The sequence below is a fragment of the Heteronotia binoei genome, chromosome 8, assembly GCF_032191835.1.
Source record: "Heteronotia binoei isolate CCM8104 ecotype False Entrance Well chromosome 8, APGP_CSIRO_Hbin_v1, whole genome shotgun sequence".
Lineage (NCBI taxonomy): Eukaryota > Metazoa > Chordata > Lepidosauria > Squamata > Gekkonidae > Heteronotia > Heteronotia binoei.
Window position 1 is genome coordinate 9,904,001 of NC_083230.1, and position 19,974 is coordinate 9,923,974.

Sequence of the window (19,974 nt, forward strand, 5' to 3'; positions counted from 1 at the left end):
CGGGCAGAATTAGTTTGGGAATTAAGCTTCCAATCCTTTGGGGAAGCATCTTTCGTCCCGATCCCAAGGGTTAGAAGCCTTGGGGTGATCCTAGACGCCTTGCTTTCTATGGAGGCCCAGGTGATCACAGTGGCCAGATCTGCCTTTTACCATCTACCATCTATGGCAAGTCAGGTAATTAGTCCCTTTTACCTTTCTGCTCAGGATCTTGCCACAGTGACCTGTGCAGTGGCCACTCCCAGACTAGATTTCTGTAATTCACTCTACGTGGGATTACCTCTGACTGACCCAGAAACTCCAGCTGGTGCAGAATGTGGCGGCCTGCCTGCTAACTGCAGTACCTATGTGGGCATGCATGCTGCTTGTGCTCCTCCAGCTGCATTGGCTATCAATTGAATACCAGATGCAGTTCAGATTATTTGTATTGACCTTTAAAACCCTGAGTGGCCTGGGACTAGCATATCTAAGAGACTGGCTCTCCCCATATACCCGCTGGAGAGCCTTGTACTTTACTGATCAACATCTACTGGTTATCCCTCACCCCAAAGAAGTTCGCTTAGCCTCAACCAGGGTCAGGGCATTTTCTGTCCTGGCCCCTACCTGGTGGAACAAGCTCCCACTGGAGATCAGGGACCTGAGAAGCTTGATGCAGTTCTTCAGGGCCTGTAAAATGAAGATTTTCTGCCAGGCTTTTGGTTGAGGTGGTGGACACCATACTCTCTCATGTCCCTGATCAAAACAGCCCCACTCTCTGCCCTCAGGACTATTAATATTATGCAGACATTATTTCTTCTGATCTGCCTTTTTCATCCGTGGAGTTTCATGTGGGATAATAGTTCGTGTCACCACCTTGATAATTTTAACTGATATCTTAATTGATATTTTAATTTTCCATTGCTAAATGGCTTGTAATGTCTTTGTTTTATGCTACTTGTTGTTACGTACTCTGAGCCCACTGGGGAGGAGGGAGGGTTAGAAATTGATTGATTGATTGATTGAATGAATGAATAAAAGAGTCACATGATTAAGCAGCTGTCTGGAATTTATCAGACCACATTTGAATCATTGGTGCATGGTACACAGATATCCAGCTGAATCACTTGGCTTGGAAGGATATCATGGTTGATGGTACTGCAACGTGCTGGGAGGTCCAGTGACATCAACTTAGCTTTTCTGTCTCCTGATGAGCATTGGTCATTGTAACCCAGGCAATAACTGTCATAGAGAATGACTTTCATCTAAGAGAACCTTGTATTTGTGTAGCTAACAGTTCTCTTGAGCACCTGTTCCAAGAAGTGGATGATTACCACACAGGCTGATGATTGTTTAAGCCATTAGGTTTAGGAATGCTTCTTTAGAAGGAAAGGCACTGAAGGCCTCCCTCTTTTTAAGTAAGTATTTATATCAGCTGGGAAATCCCCTTTAGCTAGATATTGTTATAAGTCATATGGGCAGGGGTAGAGCATAGAGGTAATAGATGGCTCTGTGGCTGTCTACATTCTTGGTCCCTCAAAACTGGAGCTGGATCAAAAAGACTATGGAATGAAATTTTTATTGGGAGGGGCTGTGGCTTAGTGGTAGAGCATTTGCTTTAGGTGCTGAAGGCCCCAGATTGCATCCTCAGTATTTTCGGTGAACAGAATTCAGTGTGAGGTAACGTGGAAGAAGTTTATTTGATATCCTGAGGCGTCAACTTCAGTCTGAGTAAATAATACTTCATTGACAGTGTTCTGACACGGTGTAAGGCAGTTTCATGTGTTACAACAGGGGTTTCCAACCTCTGAGTCTTTACACATTGGCATTTGACACAGGATAATAGGCGCAGCCATTCAACATTTCAGGCAGAAGCCCTGTTTAACCAGATGCTTTTTAAAATGAACATCATATTTTAAAATATTTTCTTGCATAACCAAAGTTTGCCTTCAGTTATGCAGTTAAGGTCTTTAAGTGTGGTGGCAGTGTTTGCCAAAGCAGTATTTTAGAAAAATCTGCACAGTCAGTCAGATCTCTAGTGACCAGTCAGAAGCCTTGTTGGGCAAAAGCCCTCTCTGGCCCCACCCACTTTCAAAAAATGCATCAGGAATTGTATCAGCAGCACTGTGTTGGGGGACCCCTTGTTGGAAAGCTCTTGTAAGCTATTGCAACTTGACTCTACTTTGATTTCATTCTGACATTGACCTGTGGAAATAATACGGTCCATGTTGTAATGGATGTGAGTGATTTTGCCTGCATGTAGATGAAGCCGTCTCATGCAGTAGGAGGGGGGAAAAGAAGAGTTCATTACCCGAAGGAGTCTTGGAGTGGCTTGCTATCACCTTCCCTTCCTCTCCCCACAGTAGACACCCTATGAGGTAGGTGAGGCTGAAGAGCTCTGAGAGAACTGTGACGGACCCAAGGTCATCCACTTTGCCTGCATGTGGAGGAAGAGTAAGGAATCAAACCCAGTTCTCCAGATTAGAGTCCACTACACCACAGCTAGCTCTCAGCAGGAGACTGCTGGACAACAGTGTTGGCAATGTTCAAGCAGCATCTCTGTCTGTTTTGGCACTTGTATACTAAAATTAGAATTCTTACTGCCAAATCTCCTGGAGTTGTGATGGCAGCCTAGTCGATGATGCTAGTCCCCTTCCTTAATCTTTGACAATGGACTGAATCAGTACTGAAGAATCTAGTGTGCACAACTGAGAGCCATTTACCCCTCTCATCAGTTTCCTCCAATCTGGAGGAGTGCATTCCAGATTTATCTATTAATTAGTTATTAAGAATGTTTTTAGCCTGCCTCTCTCCAAAACTTGACTCAAGACAGATTAGTTCCATCTAGAATTAAATCCTGAATGGAAGTTGTCTTATCATGGAGTTACCCAAGGTACAGCTACAGCATCCCAAACTTAATGGAATGTTCACGTGGATGTTATAGTCACATAGGAACAGACTCAAAGTTGTCTTATTGGTTCATCGGTATTGTCTACTCAGACTGGCAGTGGCTCTCCAGTGTCTCAGGTTGAGGTCTTTCACATCACCTATTGACTGGTCCTTTATACTGGAGATGCCAGGGATTGTCTTGCCGGTTGAGAGAGGGATTAGAACCAGTGACAGACATGACTATTTTTTTGTAGCAGGAACTCCTTTGCATATTAGGCCACACCTCCCTGATGTAGCCAGTCTTCCAAGAGCTTACAGTATGCCCCGTAATAAGAGCCCTGGAAGCTCTTGGGGGATTGGCTACATCAGGGTTGTATGGCGTAATATGCAAAGGAGTTCCTGCTACAAAAAAAACCCTAGTGACAGACTTCACTGACCCCTCCTCTTTCCCTATCTAATCTTTTCCCCATTGCTGTGTTTCTACTGCCCTCAATAGCAGCAGCAGGGGTGCCCTTTGTCTTTCTTCTGATCCAAAGCCCAGGCACATCTAGAAAACCACAAGTGAAAACCAAACACACATAGTTGTTCATGTCCACTCCTGCATGCTGATGAGTGCGTTTTGCAAGTGTGGAGGAGCAAGTTTTCAACTATGGTATGATAGTTGATACCATTGGGGAGGGACGTTGGCTCAGTGGTAGAGCATCTGCTTGGGAAGCAGAAGGTCCTATGTTCAATCCCTGGCATCTCCAAAAAAGGGTCCAGGCAATTAGGTGTGAAAAACCTCAGCTTGAGACCCTGGAGAGCCACTGCCAGTCTGAGAAGACAATACTGACTTTAGGGAGGGACAGTGGCTCAGTGGTAGAGCATCTGCTTGAGAAGCAGAAGGTCCCAGGTTCAATCCCTGGCATCTCCAAAAAAGGGTCCAGGCAAATAGGTGTGAAAAACCTCAGCTTGAGACCCTGGAGAGCCGCTGCCAGTCTGAGAAGACAATACTGACTTTGATGGACCAAGGGTCAGATTCAGTATAAGGCAGCTTCATATGTTCAATGGTCAATTTGGGCTAATTTTATGCAATCAAGCAGTCACTTAAATAAGTGGGTGTTTGAAGAGTAGAATATTGAAGCTATTACTTTCAGTAAACGTTTTAAAAATCTCTTCAAGATTGCTTGGAATGGCTGACAGAGAAATACAAACAAAAGTACTTCTTCATAGGATTCATAATTAATTTATAGAATTTGTCACTACAAGATGCATTGATAGGCACTACTTGAAATGAACTTACAGGAGGATCAGACAAATCCCTACAGTACACACGATACATCTATCGTGTTATTCGCTGTCATGGCTAAAGGCAACCTCTGTGTTCAGAGACAGTATTCTTCCCAGTTGCTAGGTGGCAACAGTGGGCTATTGCTAAATAACCTGTTTGTGATCTTCCTTGGAGCCATTTGATTGACTTCTGTAGGAAGCAGGATTCTGCAAGGTGGACTTTTGATACGACCCAAGAGGACTTCGTGCGGTTAGGTATGCTAAAAAGAGGGCTGCACCAATAAGGCAAATGAAAAGAACAATTGATACAAGTGGGAAAAAAATAATTTATCTAATTTAAATAATACCTGTGTGTTTTGCCTGTGTTTTGTTGGAGGCATTGTGTTGCCAGACAAACGATAGATGAAATACATAGGGGTTGTTAAGTTCAATAAATTATTTTTCCCACTGAACCAGTTGTTCATCTTCCATCTTTAGTGCAGCTTCACATTGGGACTGCACCTGCGCAGGCCAGCTGCAGAACATTTCTTTTTCAGGTGAAGGGGGGGGCGTGTCTCACCGTTTCTGGAGCTGACATGTGGGCTTTCCTTCCCAATCCATCACATGCTCTGGTAGCAGGTACCTCCTTCCTTCAGTTCCTTTTTTGTCACCAGATTTGATTTGGTTTGATTTGATTTATATCCCGCCCTCCTGAGCCGAAGCAGGCTCAGGGCAGCTCACAAACAATAAAAGGATTATATTACAATAGAACAGTTCAGTTCAATGAATCATTAATTAAACATTTAAACAATTCATCGGTTCAGCAATTTAAACACTTGTCCCCATTTGGGTTTGGTTATCAATTTGGAGAAATCTTGTTTGGAGCCTTCCCTGCAGGTCCAGTTTATTGGAGCTTCCTGGACTCTGTTAGAGCAGAAGCCTTTTTATTTCTAGACAGGGCTAAAAGCTTGAGGACCATGCTACAGGTCTTCCTGGGGAAAAGATGGCACCTGGTTAGATCTATTATTGTTGTTGTTGTTGCTATTATTATTACCTTTAATTTATACCCCGCTCTCTCCACAAGCGGACTCAGGGCGGCTAACAATCAGTTCAAAATTTCAGACAAATACAATTAAATGATCAAACTTCAAACAATAAAAACTATTAAAACATTTTAAAACCATTTTATGGTGCTGTTAAATAACTACCTAGGCAGGATTATCCTTTACTAACAGTTAAACCCGTAGTAGGTCCTCTTGTGGATCAAAAACTGGCTGAGTAATAGGAAGCAGAGAGTGAGTATAAATGGGCAGTCTTCGCAGTGGAGAACCGTAAGCAGTGGGGTGCCGCAGGGCTCGGTACTGGGTCCCATGCTCTTTAACTTGTTCATAAATGATTTAGAGTTGGGAGTGAGCAGTGAAGTGGCCAAATTTGTGGATGACACTAAATTGTTCAGGGTGGTGAGAACCAGAGAGGATTGTGAGGCACTCCAAAGGGATCTGTTGAGGCTGGGTGAGTGGGCGTCAACGTGGCAGATGCGGTTCAATGTGGCCAAGTGCAAAGTAATGCACATTGGGGCCAAGAATCCCAGCTACAAATACAAGTTGATGGGGTGTGAACTGGCAGAGACTGACCATGAGAGAGATCTTGGGGTCGTGGTAGATAATTCACTGAAAATGTCAAGACAGTGTGCGTTTGCAATAAAAAAGGCCAACGCCTTGCTGGGAATTATTAGGAAGGGAATTGAAAACAAATCAGCCAGTATCATAATGCCCCTGTATAAATCGACGGTGCGGTCTCATTTGGAGTACTGTGTGCAGTTCTGGTCGCCGCACCTCAAAAAGGATATTATAGCATTGGAAAAAGTCCACAAAAGGGCAACTAGAATGATTAAAGAAAGGTTGAAACGCTTAGGGCTCTTTAGCTTGGAGAAATGTCAACTGCGGGGTGACATGATAGAGGTTTACAAGATAATGCATGGGATGGAGAAAGTAGAGATAGAAGTACTTTTCTCCCTTTCTCACAATACAAGAACTCGTGGGCATTCGATGAAATTGCTGAGCAGCCAGGTTAAAACGGATAAAAGGAAGTACTTCTTCACCCAAAGGGTGATTAACATGTGGAATTCACTGCCACAGGAGGTGGTGGCGGCCACAAGCATAGCCACCTTCAAGAGGGGGTTAGATAAAAATATGGAGCAGAGGTCCATCAGTGGCTATTAGCCACAGTGTGTGTGTGTGTGTATTTGGCTGCTGTGTGACACAGAATGTTGTACTGGATGGGCCATTGGCCTGATCTAACATGGCTTCTCTTATGTTCTTATGTTCAATATCTCAGTAGTGTAGGTGGCAGTCCTTTCCCGGTTTAAGTGCCAAAAGCCTGTTGGAATAACTCGATTTTGCAGGCCTTGTGAAATTGGGAGAGGTCTCACAGGGCCCTTATGGCCTCCGGAAGGGCATTCCACATTTCAGGTGCTGCCACTGAGAAGGCCCTAGACCATGTAAAACACAGCCTGGCCTCCCTTGGTCTGGGGATGGATAGTAGATGTTGCATCCCTGAATGCAGTGCTCTCTGGGGAACATGTGGAGAAAGGTGGTCCCAAAGATAGATAGGCCCCCAATCATATAGGGCTTTAAAGGTCAATACCAGCACCTTGAAATGGACTCAGAACACAATAGGTAGCCAGTGCAGTTCTTTCAGTACTGGCTGAATGTGCTCCCATTGAGGGAGCCTCATTAACAGCCGCGCCACTGCGTTCTGCACTAGCTGTAGTTTCCAAGTTAGGGTCAAGGGTAGCCCCATGTAGAGAGCATTACAGTGATCTATTCTCGAGGTGACAGTGGCATGGATTACCATTGCTAGGTTGTCGTGTTCCAGGAAAGGGGCCAACTGCCGAGCCCGCCGGAGATGGAAAAAGACGGATTTGGCAGTGGCTGCAACTTGAGCTTCTATTGTCAAAGAGGACTCGAGAAGGGGCCGGTATCAGTGGCACCCCATCAAGAGTTGGGAAAGGGATCTCCCTTTCTGGGCCACCCCGACCCAGATAGAGAACCTCTGTCTTCGTCGGATTCTGCTTCAACCGACTCTGCCTGAGCCAAGAGGCTACGGCTTGAAGAGCCAGGTCTAGATTATCCGGGGTACAGTCAGACTGGCCACCCATCATTAGATAGAGCTGGGTGTTATCTGCATATTGGTGACATCCCAGCCCATACCTTCTGACAATCTGGGCAAGGGGGCGCATATAGATGTTAAATAACATCGGGGATAGAACCGCACCCTGTGGGACACTACATATAAGCGGGTGCCTTTGGGATGATTCTTCCCCTATGACCACCTTTTGTCCCCAACCTTGGAGAAAAGAGGCCATTGTAAGGCTGACCCCTGGATCTCCATGTTGGCGAGGCGGCTAGACAGTAGCTGATGGTCAACCATATCAAATGCAGCCAACAGATCTAATAGCAACAGCACAGCTGAGCCGCCCTGATCCAGATGTCGCATGAGCTCATCCATGAGGGCAACCAGAACCGTCTCTGTCCCATGACCCTGCCAAAAGCCTGACTGGAATGGATCCAGTGCGAAAGTGTCCTCCAGGAATCCCTGTAGCTGAGTCGCTACTGTCCGCTCTATGACCTTGCCCAAAAAGGGCAGGTTCGACACCGGCCAATAATTTGCCAATACGGCTGGGTCTGCAGATGGTTTTTTCAAGAGGTGGTGGACCACAGCCTCTTTAAGGGGCATGGGAAAGATCCCTTCTGTGTGGGATCTGTTGACAATGACCTGTAGTGGTTCCCATAAGACCGCCTGGCTAGCTTTTATAATCCAGTACGGGCATGGATTCAACCCACAGGTCGTACGGCGTACAGCCAAAAGGATCCTGTCAACCTCCTCCAGGCTGAGTGGGGCAAAGGAATCCAGAAATGGACCAGAAGACGTGCTTGGTGCCCCGAGTTCTTTCACTGTATCAATTGTGGCAGGGAGGTCAGGTTGGAGCGACGAGACCTTATCTGCAAAAAAACTTGCAAAAGCCTCACAGCTGATTTCCAATTCTCTAACATTTGGTTGTCAGTGACTGAATTACACTACATAATTGTGCTGGGCGCGAAGTTGCAGATGCAATCCGGGTCTCAAAGTAAGTTTTCTTTGTGGTTCGGACTGCCATCTCATAAGTCCACATAAATGACCTATGAGATGTTCTCGTAGCTTTGTCATGAGTACGTCGCCACTGTCTCTCAAGTTGTCCTAGTTGCCGTTTCATCGATTGCAGCTCCGGGGTATACCACGGCGCGGATCGTGACCGGGTCGAAGAGGATATCAAGGAGTGATCTCGTCAATGGCTGCCTAGAGCTGGTTATTCCGGGTCTCTGCCAGCTCATCCAACGAGTCACCAGAGAGCCAGGAATCCCGCAAAGCCATTTGAAAGTGCATAGGGTCCATCTGGCTTTATGGGCGAGCCAAAACCTGCTCACTGCCTAAACGGGGTAGAGGTGAAGTATTCACACGGACCTTTAGGGCATAGTGGTTAGACCATGGCACTGCAGCAGCAGAAATCTGATCCACTACAACTCCCGCCACAAAGACCAGGTCTAATGTGTGTCCAGCTTGATGCGTGGATGTTGTTACATATTGGGAGAGTCCTAGTGCTGCCATGGAAGACACCAGATCTGTCGCCCGAGTGGAGGCCGCGTCCTCAGCATGGACATTGAAGTCACCCAGGACAATAAACTGGTACTCCAGTGCCCAGCCTGCCACAGCCTCCATCAGGGACGATAAGGCACTGGCTGGTGCATTAGGCGGACGGTACACCAACCAGATTGCAAAACTCTACCCAGCATCCCACATCAATCCAGCACACTCTATACCCCTGATCTTTGGGGGTGGGAGTGCCATAAAGGAGCAAGCCTCCCGTATGAAAAACGCCACCCCTTCCCCCTGTCCGCTAGTCCGTGCCTGGTGAAGGACGGAGAACCCAGGTGGAGCAACCTGGAAGAGAGCTGCTGTCTCCCCGTCTCGCACCCATGTCTCCATCACACAGGCCAGGCCCATGTCCTGCCTGATTAAAAAATCCTGCAGGACTGAGGTGTTATTGTTTATGGACCTGGCATTGCACAACACCAAGGACGGAGGCGAGTGTTTCCACTTGGCCCCCATACCTGCTATCCTTGGGATGGAATACAGGCTGGAAGGTGAGCGAGCCCTCCTATGTCTCAGTCTCCTTCCAGAAGACATGCTATTAAGTAGGCCTGATGGCATCAACCACAGCCACTATCTCCCTGGATAGACTTTGTATGCAGAGGTTGCAGCTTTGGTTTGGAGGGTAACCACATGTTTGGGCTGTTTTAATAGTGGTATGGTGATAACTATCCTTTTTCAAATGGCCTATAAGATTGAATCCTGAAATGACATCCAGCCATCTGATATACATCGTTTTGTATTATAGCACCTTATCTGTTATGGTTTTAATTAATTAATCTATTTATTTAATGTATTTTATTGTATTTTATCGTATAATGTATTTACTGTAATTCATGACACTTTCCATGTCTGTGAGCCGCCCTGAGCCTGCCTTGGCGGGGAGGGCGGGATATAAATTAAAATTATTATTATTATTACATATTTTAATGTTTTGATATTTTAATGTTAATATTTAATATTATTTGTTTTTATGTTGTTTCTACTTTGTTGGTTTTAATGTTGTAAGTTGCCACAAGACCTTGGGGTTTGGGTCTCCCAAGTCACCCCATCATGGACTTCTTGCTGTCATATTGGGGGGTTCATTGTGAAGGTTTTTCTGTACAGGCACAGTGTCCAACTTAGCAGGGACCACGACATCCTGGAGCTATGTGCAGTAAGATTTGCTCTTACCTCCTTTGCAGATATCCTTAGAGGCAAGAGTGTTCTAATTCAAATGGACAATATCTCTACCATGTATAATTTCAACAAACAAGGTGGTACAGGATCTGAGAGGTTTTGTATGGAAGCTATAGCAGCCTGGGAAATGGGTATGAGCATCAGAGAATTCTCCAGGGCTATTTACACAGCTGGGGCCCTAAACTCAGTAGCAGACAATCTGAGCAGGGTGTACTGAACCAATCACAAGTGAACCATCCAGTCCAAATGCCTCAGGACAGTCTTTGAGACCTGCGGGTTTCCTCAGGTGTATCTTTTTGCCACAGCCAAGTCAAGGAAAGCCTCAGAATTTTGCTCCCTATTGGGCAGCGACTCAGCCTCCTTGGGAGAGGAATTCCAGATTCTGAGGTGGGGGGATGTTGTTCTATGCATTCCTCCCTTTCCCCCTTCTGAGCAGGGTGATAGGGAAACTGGTGGTGGAAAGGTCACAATATATCCTGATAAGTCCCCTTTTGGCCTCACCACATTTGGATTTTGGAGCTGTTTCACCTAGCAGGCTTTGAGTTTATTACCTTTCCCCCTGTCTCAGATCTACTGGCAAGGAGCCCAGTGTTGCACCACGATGTGTAATGACTGTACCTCACAGCATGAAGGATCCAAACCCTAGGGCAGTTATTTTCACCAGGGTATGGGATCCAGGCCTGGAAATCCTCTATGAGGTACTCCTGTTATAGAAAATGAGTGTATTTTGAGTCTTGGGCATTGCCCAGAGGGTTGTCTCCCTTCATCTGCCCACTACCTTTTGTTTTGGAGTACTTACTTTCATTAGTACAGGAGGGTTTAGCTGTGTGCTCTGTCAAGACTGATCTAGCCATTTTGGCGTATCATGAGGATGTAGAGGGGTATTTCCCGTAAACTGGCCTAGTGTTTTCTTAAAAGGCTATCCAGTGTTTCTCCCCGCCCACCCCCTACATCATCCCTCAGTGGTCTCTGCCGCTAGTGGTTGCGCAATGAACGAAACCTCAATTTGAGCCCTTGGCTGTTGTCTGTTAACTTTATTGTTGAGGGAAGTGGCCTTCCTGGTAGCTTCTTCTGCTAGGAGGGTATTAGCAGCCCTCAGGGTAGTTTTTTGATGAAAGGGTGGTGTTTCATCCTAACCTGGATTTTCCCCCCTAAGGTGGTGTCCAAATTTCACCTAGCACAGGAAATTGTGCTACCGGTATGCTTCCTATCCCCAGAGTCTAAAGCCAAGAATCTCTACCTACGCTAGGAGGCCACTATTATATTACATTGACAGGAATGAGCCTTTCTGCCATGATAGGGCACTTTTTGTGTGCTACTGGAGCCCAAAGAAAGGGAGGGTTGCCTCTTCACAATCCCAGTTCTGGTGGGTAGTTGCTGCCATCCACTCCTGCTACAAGGTGGCGGCGAAGCCTTATCTGCTGAAGGTGACCTCATAGTCCACTTGGGCTCAGGGTTCCTTGGATGTGTTCCACATTAGGGTTTCTCCTGTAGACATCTGCAAAGCAGTGACTTGGTTGGCAGGGGTCACATTTGTGAGGCATCATGCTTTGGACCTGCAGGCCAGAAGAGATGTGGAGGTGGGCAAAGCAGTTCTTCAGGTGTCTCAGTCTTCAGGTGTTCCAGTGAGAGCTTCACCCCACCTCCTTTGGTGAGTAGCTTGCTAATGTGGGTCTTGCTAATGTGGTAGCCAGTGTGGGTCTGCATCAAAGACAGAAGATAAAAACAGTTGCACTTACTTGTAACTGTTGTTCTTTGACATTGTCTGTGGAGACACACATTCCCTCCCTCCTGCCCTGCTGTGAGCTCTCACATGGTTTTTTTCTTTTTGCTGTGTGGGAGGTTGCAGTGGCCTTGCAGGAGCTGAGGAAAGGGGGCACCCAACACAGTAGCATGTGATGACTTGAGCAGGAAAGCCTGTGCATTGGTTCTGGTTATTCATTTAAGGAGGAACAAAAATTGTTCCATGGCCAGCCTGTGCAGACGCATTCGCAATGTCTGTCTGCACAGAAGACACTGATTAACAACAGTTAGAGGTAAGTGCAACTCTGTTTTCTTTCGCTTTTTCTTGTTCTGCTCTTACTTATGGCAAACATTATGAATTCTGAGTTCTTCCGTCTTATTATTTAGAAAAGTACATCAGGTGATGGATGAGACTGTAAACTCTTGCAGGTTAAACGGTGAAGAGAATTTTGTAAATCTACATTAGAACATTTTCCTCCTCTCCTCCAGGTACATGTTGGGCCTTTCAGCCATTCCAGCTGTAATACAGTTTCTTGGCTTCCTCTTTCTTCCTGAAAGTCCCCGCTGGCTTATTCAGAAAGGGCAAACTCAGAAGGCACGTAGAGTTCTGTCTCGGATGCGGGGTAACCAAACAATAGATGAAGAATATGATAGTATCAAGAATAACATTGAAGAGGAAGAAAAAGAAGTTGGTTCAGGTAAGGCTGAATTTTAGTTGGTTTTATTGCGTGACTATTAACAAGGAGCAAATTAAGACTGAAACTGATTTCGCACCCACCTTACGCCACTCTCACGTTCATCTTCTCAGCATGGCTTTCTTCCAATTTCCCACAATCTGCCCCGGGGCTGCAGCGAGGATCACCATTTTTGTGCAGCAAACAGAAACTGGTTTTTAGTGGCTTCTGTTTGCTGTGTGAAAACGACGATCCTTGCTGCAGCCCTGGGGCAGATAGTGGGAAATTGGAAGAAAGCACATGGAGAAGATGATAGTGAGAGTGGCGTAAGGTGAGTGTGAAATTGGTCTGACTTTGTAGCAGCTGCTTTTTTTACAAAATTTAGGTTGAATGAACATTTTCTCATATAGTAACTACTGATGTAATCCCATGTGTGTTTACTCAGTCATGAATCCCAGTGTGTAAATAGGGCTTATTCCCAGGAAATATACACTGAATTACAACCAGAGACATGAAAACAAAGTAGATTTCATACCCAAGAGACTGCTGATTGCCCTTTTTTGGTGCTCATGTCTTTATAGCCAAGAGAACCAAGTTGCCAAGAGAACCAATAGTTTGCTTAAAATGTTTTTTTGAAATTGGTCTATCAAAAAAAAAAAGATGCTTACCACATTTTTCGATCCATAAGACGCTCCGGACCATAGGAGGCACCTTCCTCCTGGGGGGCAATCCGCTGCCTCCGCCTCCGATCCCGGCGCTTCCCCCGCGCCTGCCTGCCTGCCTGGCTCCAGCTCTGCTTCCAGCAAGCACTGGAATCGCTCCACGCTGCCCCCACCGCAAACCCAGCGCTTTGCGAGTGCCGGCTGCGGAGGGGGCAGCGTGCTTCCTCCATGCCTGTCTGCCTGGCTCCAGCTCTGACGCTTACAGCAAGCGCCAGGATCGCTCCCTCCGCCCTCCGATCCCGGTGTTTGCTTTAAACATCAGAGCTGGAGCCAGGCAGACAGGCACGGAGGAAGCACCCGCCCCCTCCGCAAACCCAGTGCTTCACGAGCGCCGGCTGCGGAGGGGACGGCGTGCTTCCTCCGTGCCTGTCTGCCTGGCTCCAGCTGATGCTTAAAGCAAGCGCCAGGATTGGAGGGCGGAGGGAGCGATCCTGGCGCTTGCTGTAAGCGTCAGAGCTGGAGCCAGGCAGACAGGCACAGAGGAAGCACACCGTCCCTCCGCAGCCAGCTCTCGCGAAGCGCTGGGTTTGTGGTGGGGGCAGCATGGAGCGATCCCAGTGTTTGCTGGAAGCAGAGCTGGAGCCAGGCAAGCAGATGCGGGGGAAGCGCTGGGATCGGAGGCGGAGGCAGCGGATTGCCCCCCCCCCCCCGAGGAAGGTACGTCCTATCGTCCCTTTACTCCATAAGACGCACACACTTTCCCCCCCCCCCCACTTTTTTGGGGGGGGGGAAGTGCGTCTTATGGTCCGAAAAAATACGGTAACCTTCAAAAAGCAGTTCTTTTGTTTAAATAAAAAGGCAGACATTGGAAGTGTTTTCCAGAGTTTGTTATGTGCTTGGTAGAGGAGCTTTGAACATATTGGCTGTATCTGGCTGTATTTGGATATTCATTTGCTGGAAGTGCTGCTTACTCTTTGGGTGGGATCAGACAAGGAATTTACCATGGCAGCCTCTTGGCTGGAAAAAAGCCAATCCTAAAAAAAGGCGTGCTGTAGCAATCACAAAGCTCCCAGGAGGCCACCAACTTCCACATGGCCACATATGTGTTGAGAAGAGTGTTCACAATGCTCCTGCACATGTGTGGCAAGTCCGTGGTGCACCCCAACTGATCAGATGGCCTGGAATGCATCACTGAAGTGTGCCAGGAACTTTTCCACTAGGAAGTTCCCAGTGGTTCTTTAATGTGGTGGCAACTTGTCCTACAACAGGGTAATGATGAGCCCGCCATGAGGAACAGATGTGCGCTTGTGCACCCATATGTTAAATCTAGGGGTGGAGAATGGCTATGGTGGATCAAATCCACTGAATGATTGCACCCTTTGTTTGACATGTTGTGACAGACTCAGGGCCACTAGGCATTTACCCAGGGCACTGGGAGTGGGCTGCCGAATTGGGCTTCCCCCGGCACCCAGACAAATGCCTGATTTCAACCCGCTGCCGCCATCATTGTTGTCAAGTCTGCTCATAACTCTGGTCAAGCCTGCACCCAGTCACTGGTTCAGGAGAAAAGCATCCCGGGTAAAGCCATACTGTATTCCATTGCTGCTAGCTGGAACTCTCCTCACCCCCCTCCTCTCCTTTGTTATGTAGTGTTGCTTTGAAATGGGAATATGTGAACAAGTTACCTGCACCTTCTCAGGCTTGGCACCGGGGGAGGTTGGAGGCAGAGACGCCCAAGGCCAAACCAGGCCTGAGAAAGAAATTGTAACATCAATGTGTGAATGTGCCCTGCATAGTACCCCTCCCTCAAGAATCCCTTTGACGTATACCTTATATCATTGCATTCTACTGTATGATCTTTAGTCTTTCAATCTTACTGTAGTCGAGAACCATGATATCAATAAACTAGTTACTTTGTTTCAACGAAGACTCATTATTGAATCTACTGACTTGACAGTTGTCGCTACTGCCATTTGTCCACCGGGCGAAAGTGGGCCGCCTTCCGCACCCTGCCTCACCCTCCCAGCCCAAGGTCACGCTCAAAGGAGCACCGCTAGCCCCAGTCCTGCCTTCTTCATCGCGGCCAGGCATCTGAGAGCTGGAGGAGGCTTCACTCTCCCTCACTTCTGGTTCCGGAAAGGAGCGTTGCAGGGCTGGAGGGGGAGGGGAGGGGTGATGGAGTGTGGCACCGCATTGCAGGGCTGGAGGGAGGGGGTGGCAGCGGCAGGCAGCCCAGCCTGGGGTGTGCACACGCGCACACACCTAGGGCCCCCTGAGGAGTTCAGGGGAGCAGGCAGTGAGACAGGAGTGGCCAAACTGTGGCTCGAGAGCCACATGTGGCCCTTTCATACATATTGTGTGGCTCTCGAAGCCTCCACTGCCCCACTGGCTATCTTGGAGGATTAATTTAAATTTGAAGTTGCTTTCTTTCCACCTCTCCCCATCTATTTACCTTCCTTTCTTCCTTGTGGCTCTCAAACATCTGATGTTCGTGTCTAGTGGCTCTTAGACATCTGACATTTATTCGATATGGCTCTTACATTATGCAAGTTTGGCCACCCCTGGTCTAAGAAAACTTTGTAGCTTCTTTGACGCATTCACAGATTACAATTAATTGTTGGAAACAGCAGGGGTACTTTTGTTCTGCATTTCTCTCTCTCATTTTTTTTACCCCATCCTGGCCACAAATATGTTTTAAAATACTTACACATAGTGCATGATATGAAGGTCAGAAAAGATTTAAATTCCGATGGATTGATTAATCTGTACCTGAATTTTCCCTAAAAAAAAACCTCTCTAAATGATATATTTCAGATCCCCATCATACAACTTAACTTAAATGACACTTGGTTTTCCATTTAGTCTTTGATTTATAGTTTGGTGTTCTGGGAATTTCAGTTGCATAATAAATTCTGTTTTTCTATAAACCTGTTTCTGCCTTCCCCTCCTTGGCATCCTTCTGAAAACAGAAATCCCTGAATTTTAGGCAGGCAGGAGAAAACATCCCCATTTTAGAGGAGCTAAAATTCTCACTTGCACAGTGAATGAGTGCTTCTCCTTTCCTGGAACTCAATCAGTCAAACAAACCTTTAATGGCGTAATAATACAATAAAACAGGGATAAACAGTTCAAGAACTAGACACCTAAAAATGTAAGGAAGGTCACCACCAACCAGAACCCACTGGAATTAAAAAGGAAGAAATTAAAAAGGAACCTGGACCAGTTCCGCAGGGCCTGCAAGACCGTCCTTTTCAAACAAGCGTATATCGACATCGACTGCTGAATTGCTGTGAATAAAGGATCCGCCACCTACACTATTATCGAACCATTTAAACTGGCAGAATCAGCGTCACAGAATTAACCACTACTACTGCCAGATAAACTTAAATTAACTTAAATTATGTATTTTAATCTATTAACGGGTTTTTATATGTCTAATTTTTAACTGTTAAATTCACAATTTTTTATCAATGTAAATGTATAAAATGCTGTTAGCCGCCCTGAGCCGCCTAGGCGGGGAGGGCGGGATATAAATAAAATCTATTATTATTATTTTTATTATAAGAGCAGTCAGTCAGAATAAATCTATATTTTGTATTCTGTAGTCCTTAACTTCCATACACATGACAGGAACTCAACCACAGATGCAGTTATTGCAGGGGACTTGTCAGATAACAAAAAGGCTAAATTATCATTAGTCAAAGATTTTGAAGAGGGGAGAAGAGGATAAATCCAGTAGCGGGGTGGAGAAGAGTAATGAGAGCAACGAAAAAAAATATGTTGTACGGAATCAGGTTCCTTAAAGAGGCAGGAGCAAACTGTTTCCTGATAAGGAATACCCTTATATCTGCCTTTCAAGACATCCGAAGGGAAAAGATTAAATCTGGCAAGCGTAACGGCTCTGCGATGTAAGGGATTTGTCAGGTTGGAAAAATACTGTGCCATAGAATCTTGCATGAAAAAGGGCCCAAAATAAGGTGAGGAGCAAACTCCAGCCTTGATTATTTGGGTTTCAATATCCCAGATCTTCCTTCAGACAACCTGAAATATGGCCCTTTCATCAGAATTGGCCAGGGAATCTAGATCAATTCCGATGGATTTAATTTTGGACACTGTAAATCGTGAACATGTTGAGCTGTAAGGGTCTGCAAGGAGGAGAGCAACATGACTACTGGAAGGGGGATTAAAATGAGGGCAAAGCAGATTATCATGCCCGCGATTTGATAAGATGCAGTCCTAGTTCAGCACAGAGGTCGAAATAAATGACAGAATTAGGTAGACCAAGAATCCTCCGCTGGAAGATAGCATTAATGTTTTCAACCTCTTTAAAGAAATTCTGGATCCACACAGGGAACCCATACAGCAGATGTGAGATAACTGTGGCCTGGGAAACCCACAGGGCAGCTGGAACAAATTGGTTACCTCTTTGATGGAAAAAAACCGTGTTATAGCTGTGATCCTATTCCTGCCCAAATTAAGAGAACGCTCCCTATGGCAGCACCATTTGAGGTTCTATTGAAACAAAACATCAACGTATCCAAACAATTTGACCTGTTAAATTTCTCTGCCCTCTATTCTCCAGCTGAAAAAAAAAGCTGGAGACTCTCGTCCTATTGTCCTCTCGTAACCCTGAGATTATTGAGACTGGCTAAATATCTGTGCTGTGCTTCTGAGAGGAGAGGAATGTTTCAAATGTTGGGGTAATATATGTTTTCTCCCTTGCTGATTGTGCACATCTATGCTGTTATGCCAATAAAGGTTGTTGTATTCCCCAGCTAAAACACTTCCGAGACCAATATTTTTGTCTTGTCATAATTAACAGAAAGTAAAGTTCTGTCTGCAGTAACTAGTAAACTCTGATAAGAATCACAAAAAGAATCACTGCATCATCAGCGTGTAATAAAATAGGGACCAAAAACGTGTTCAATTTAGGAGGGTGGCCATCTATTTTAGCTAAGCAAGAAGGTAGATCTGAGAGAAATAAATTAAGGGGGGAGGACAGGACACATCCTTGTTTAACACCCTTAAGTCACGGAGAATTTATGTGTAAGGGACCGTCTCCCATCGAATCTAACCTGGCAGGTGTTTCCTGAATGCAATTTGCGAAGCAAAAATGAAAGGCGTTGGTCAATGCCCAGTTTGTGCAGTTTTTCTCATAATAGGGGCCTGTTAATGGAATCAAAAGCTTTATGAAGCTGCATAGAACTTTCTACCTGGGTAGTGAAGATATTTCTCAACTAGAAAGGCTAGAGTGGAACTGTGATCCAGCGTGGAATGGTTTGCCTTAAAACCAATTTGTTCTTTGCCTCGTTAGTTATGCTTGGACATCCATTCAGACAATTTTTTAAGAAGATGTTTATCATAAAGCTTCCCTAGAATGGATAAAAGGCTAATTGGTCTATGATTATCAATATTATTAGGATTACCCTTTTTTAAAAAGGGGACTATTATAGGATTCAATTAGGAGTCAGGGAGAATGGCATATTTATTAATCAATGTAAAAAGATAGGCAAGAGAATTAGATCACCATTCAATATTGGTCTTCAAAAGCTCTGCCAGGATATCATCTAGACCAGGGGTGTCAAACATACAGCCCTGGAGCTGAATCAGGCCCCCGGAGGGCTTTTATCAGCCCCCCCGAGCAACTGGCTCTTGTCTGCTTCCTTCTCCCTCTCTCTTGCTTCCTTTTGCATCTCAGCTTGCTTTGCGAGGCTTGCTCAACCGCACAGGAGCTACAGAGCAAAACCTCGATTTTTCTCCATTGGCTGAGGCTCCTCCCCTCCTGGTCCCCTGGGGAGGGAGGGAAAGAGCCAGAGCTTTCTTTGCCCAGTTTCTGGATCCCATAGGAGAAATACAAAGAAAGCACCTTTAAGCATGTTTTATTTTAAGTTTTAATTTTTAAAACATCTTCAGTCATGTTTGTCTGTGTCCTTTAAAAAGTTTATATATCTGCTACCTAATCTTAAGTAGGTACACACGTGGCCTGGCCCGACTCAGCGCAGCCCAACAAGGTCTCATTTATGTCAGATCCAGCCCTCATAATAAGTGAGATCGACACCCCTGAACTAGACCTAGGGCCTTATTAGGTTTGAGATAATTAATAAGCTCATTAACTTCTTCATGAGTAACTGGAAGCCAATCAGGCACATCTGATGGCATTGAGAAGGCATTAATCGAAACAATTGAAGCTGGATCAATGTAATACGCACTCAATTTCCTTGCTGGTCCTGGAGCTCTTAGGTGGGGAGTATGACAAAATGCCTTCCTTTTTGGAACTTACTTTTAAAAAGGGACTGTTTTTTTCCTTGTGGAAGGGTGTCATCTTGCAGCTCAAAGGGGCAGCAGACTGCTCTCTCTCTCCCCTCCCCTCCTTTACCACAGAGGATGGAGTTATTTGCTAGAGAGATCAGGACAAAAACAGGAATTTTCAGACATGCTCTGGGGCTTTTCTTCCCAGAGTGCTCTATGGAAAAAGTGTCCAGTACCTAGGCAGGAAGGAGAATTTGGGGATATTTCCTGCCAAGGGAGAAAGAAGGGTGGAGAGTGCTGTGAGCCCTCAAGGAAAGTAGACCTCCGGCTGGGCTACACAGCAGCCATTTTGAGACCCCATAACAAAACTAAGGAACACTAAACATTTAATACTTGAAATTTTTCCACAAATGGAAAATGTCAAAGAAAATGTTGAGAAGATGCTACTACAACAAGAAAGTATCTGGATATATAGGTTACAAACTATCGCACCTGATAGTATGAACTTGGCAATAGATTTTTCCTCATTTTTATAAGAGCCTTTTATACAGCATCAGTTTCTTTGTCCTTTTAGTTAAGTTTTTGCTCAGAATTATTAAGTTAATTACCATTGTATAACAGCATCAGGGAAATAAGAGCAGCCAGGTTTTAACTAGAGCAATCTGTTC

At 45.6% G+C, this 19,974-nt stretch overlaps 1 protein-coding gene and 1 non-coding gene across 2 annotated transcripts in view; both read left to right on the top strand.

Annotated features, from left to right (window-relative positions):
* SLC2A13 (solute carrier family 2 member 13) overlaps nt 1-19,974 on the top strand; it is a 172,515-nt gene that overhangs the window by 29,300 nt on the left and 123,241 nt on the right. Inside the window, exon 3 of the mRNA XM_060244743.1 lies at nt 12,211-12,419. Within this exon, the coding sequence (XP_060100726.1) occupies nt 12,211-12,419 (209 nt within the window). The remainder of the gene's footprint in view (nt 1-12,210; nt 12,420-19,974) is intronic.
* TRNAL-GAG (transfer RNA leucine (anticodon GAG)) lies at nt 3,705-3,775 on the top strand. The gene has a single exon. It is a non-coding gene; the product is annotated as a tRNA-Leu (tRNA).